Source organism: Erinaceus europaeus, chromosome 20 (genome assembly GCF_950295315.1).
Source record: "Erinaceus europaeus chromosome 20, mEriEur2.1, whole genome shotgun sequence".
Classification (NCBI taxonomy): domain Eukaryota; kingdom Metazoa; phylum Chordata; class Mammalia; order Eulipotyphla; family Erinaceidae; genus Erinaceus; species Erinaceus europaeus.
The window spans coordinates 37,461,378-37,464,362 of NC_080181.1; the positions used below are offsets into that span (position 1 = coordinate 37,461,378).

At 39.7% G+C, this 2,985-nt stretch overlaps 1 protein-coding gene across 2 annotated transcripts in view; it reads left to right on the forward strand.

Moving 5' to 3' along the window:
• Window positions 1-1,233, forward strand: part of CYFIP1 (cytoplasmic FMR1 interacting protein 1) — a 114,059-nt gene extending 112,826 nt beyond the window's left edge. For both annotated transcript variants that reach the window (XM_060179242.1, XM_016192858.2), the window contains one exon: window positions 421-1,233. In XM_060179242.1, coding sequence (XP_060035225.1) covers window positions 421-585 — 165 coding nt within the window. In that variant the 3' untranslated portion in view covers window positions 586-1,233. The remainder of the gene's footprint in view (window positions 1-420) is intronic.
• The last annotated feature ends 1,752 nt before the right edge of the window (window positions 1,234-2,985 follow it).

A 2,985-nucleotide genomic window follows, 5' to 3' on the forward strand; every position in this document is an offset into this window, starting at 1 on the left:
CAACCTCATGCCCGTGGGTCTAGTATGTTCTATCTCTAGGGTCTGTCATATAATTTGTGGTGGAGTCAGGGTCTCATGCATACTCGTTCTCATTCAGATATAGGTGGGGAGAGACACCACAGACAGCCACTTCCCACGTGGTGCCAAGATGCAAACCTGTCATGCCTAAGGTGTTCACCCACCACTGACATTATCTTAATTTTCCCTCAGTTGTTAATCCATTTGTTGAGTAATAGTTATGTAAATTGTATAAGTCTGCATGTTCATCCCGTGAACTGAGGAACACTTCTATACAAAGTATTTATTGTTGCAGTAAATCTCAGCATAGAGACGTACCTGTGATTCACTACCATTTTTTTGAGAAAACGGAAAAATTATGACTATGAAACCAGCTAAGTATCCTAATTTTAATCATTCCAGCCCTTGAAGAAGATGGTAGAGAGAATTCGCAAATTCCAGATTCTGAATGATGAGATCATCACCATCTTGGACAAGTACTTGAAGTCTGGTGATGGAGAAAGCACACCTGTGGAGCATGTGCGCTGCTTCCAGCCCCCCATCCACCAGTCCCTGGCCAGCAGCTGAGGACATGTTTATTACCTGTTTTCGAGGACTCCCAATACTAATAGCATTTAAGGGCATGCTTTTCTTTCCATAAACCATGTAGTGAAATTTTTAGGGACTATTTTTCAGTATCTTTGTGCCTGTTTAAGAAAAGGGGGGGGGTCTTTGCAATCTAAAAGCTTAATTTTATAAAATTATTTTTCTAGACTAAAATTGTATATGCTTTTGGTAATTAGAAATTCTGAGACTATTGGCTGCTGATTGTTGCTATCATGTTCTTACAATATGTTCCCCCCCCCACCCCCCCCGGGGATGTTCCAACATCTAGCTGTGTCATAAAATGCTGAGTTAATCCATTAACAGTTTAGGGAAGGGTCAGTAGGGTTTAAAAGACATTTACAGATTTAAGCAAGAGACAATATCAACTAATTGTAATAAAATCATTTGCCAATTAGAATTAAACTTAATGAGTAATTATTTAGCTTTTCCTTAGGATTTTTCTGATGCGGTCTTTTATGAATACACTTTTCTAAGTCCTCCTCCCCCCTTTTGTGTATCAGTGTATAAGAAAAATGAATTTCACTTCTTTGCTTCCAATAAATCCAGTTACCCCCAACTCTTAAATCGTATGGTTTAAAAGTTATAGAAATAAAAACAAATTGAAGCCTCTTCATGTTCACTCATTTACATAGGTTGGAAGCTCCGTATCACGTGCAATCTAGTCAAAAGAGAACAAGTGACAATTTCTGTGTGCTTTCAGATAATGCTAGAGGCCAAATTTAAGTGATGTTGTAAGGGGAGAAAAAAAATTCCACAAAAACCTGAGGCCAGGAAGCTCACACAGTAGAGTACATTCCTTTGTATGCCAGCAGACCAAGTCTGAGCCATACATAGCACTGGGGAAAACACTTGGTGCTGTGGTACCTCTTTCTAAAATGAAAATGTTGGTCTGGATGGTGGGGGAGATAGCATAATGGTTATACAAAGAAACTGATGCCTGGCGCTCCAAAGTCCCTGGTTCAAAACCCCACACCACCACAAGCCAGAAGTGAGCAGTTAAAAAAGAAAATGCTGGTCTGGATGTAGTATAGCTCAAACACAAGATCCTGGAGCCTCAGCCTCAATAAATCCCCAAGGGGATGGTTAGTTCATATACATATAAAGCACAGCTAAGGGATATAAGTATATAGTACATCCACGGTATCAAAGTGGCATAAGGACTATCTATAATGGAAGGAATGTCTAAAAAGACTCCTTATATGGTCAATAAGAAACACTGGGAGAAAAGGTAATTTCATGTTATTGGTAAAACTGCCCTTTCTACCCCTTGCCCCCAGAGTGAATGCCATCATCCTGTGAGCTTCTCCTACCCTCATGTCTGTGCAGACATGAGGCACCAGTGGTGGGATCATGCCATGTGACCCAGGATAGTGCTCTCTTTCTGCTACCCAGGTAGAAACAAATGGTCACCTTTTTTGTTTGTTTTTAATAACAATAACTGCAAATGAATGGTAGGCTTTGAGGCTAAAGGTCATTAACACTCTAAGTTTTTTGCAGGTTTGAAAGTTTTATCGTCTTCAAAAGACCAAATGTACAATGGTTCAAATTTATCTCAATGAAAATAAAAGACTTGGTACAAAGAAGTCATATTTTGCAAACATTTAAGTTTGGTCTAAGCATTCAGACTTAAGAGAAAAAAACTTTAAATTATCTTTTTATTATAAGCTAAATTTAAGAAATTAGCCTAGTCTATTTTTCCCAGAGTTGATCTAGATGACAGTGTAATTCATTATGAAAATATACTGAAAAATAAAAACTGATGTAAAATCAATTATCAAGGGATTAGAGTAACCAAAGACCAGGCTACAAAGCAGAGCCCAGAGAGATTGATGCAGATTTTCTGGTTTAACAAGATATCATGGGGACAAGCCACAGGATAAAAAATGCTTCCATGGGCTAATTTTCTAACCTATCTCCCCCCACCCCACTCTTAAATGAGTTTTCTTCCTTTAGTAGGGACTCTCTTCAATAACCATTATCTCCAAATTAAGTCATCAGATAGGATTTTTTATTTATTTTGCCTCCAGGTTATTGCTGGGGCTCAGTGCCTGCACCACAAATCCCCTGCTCCTGGAGACTTTATCGTTGTGGTTATTATTGTTATTGATGTCGTTGTTGTTGGACAGGACAAAGAGAAATGGAGAGGAAGGGAAGACAAAGAGGGGGAAGATAAGACACCTGCAGACCTGTTTCCACCGCTTGTGAAGCGACTTCCCTGCAGGTGGGATCCAGGGAGGCTCAAACCAGGATCCTTACAACAGTCCTTGAGCTCTGTACCACCTGCCCTTAACCCACTGAGCTACTGCCAGATTCCCCCCCCACCCAGTCATTTTTATACGTAAGGTAAACCACATAGGATCA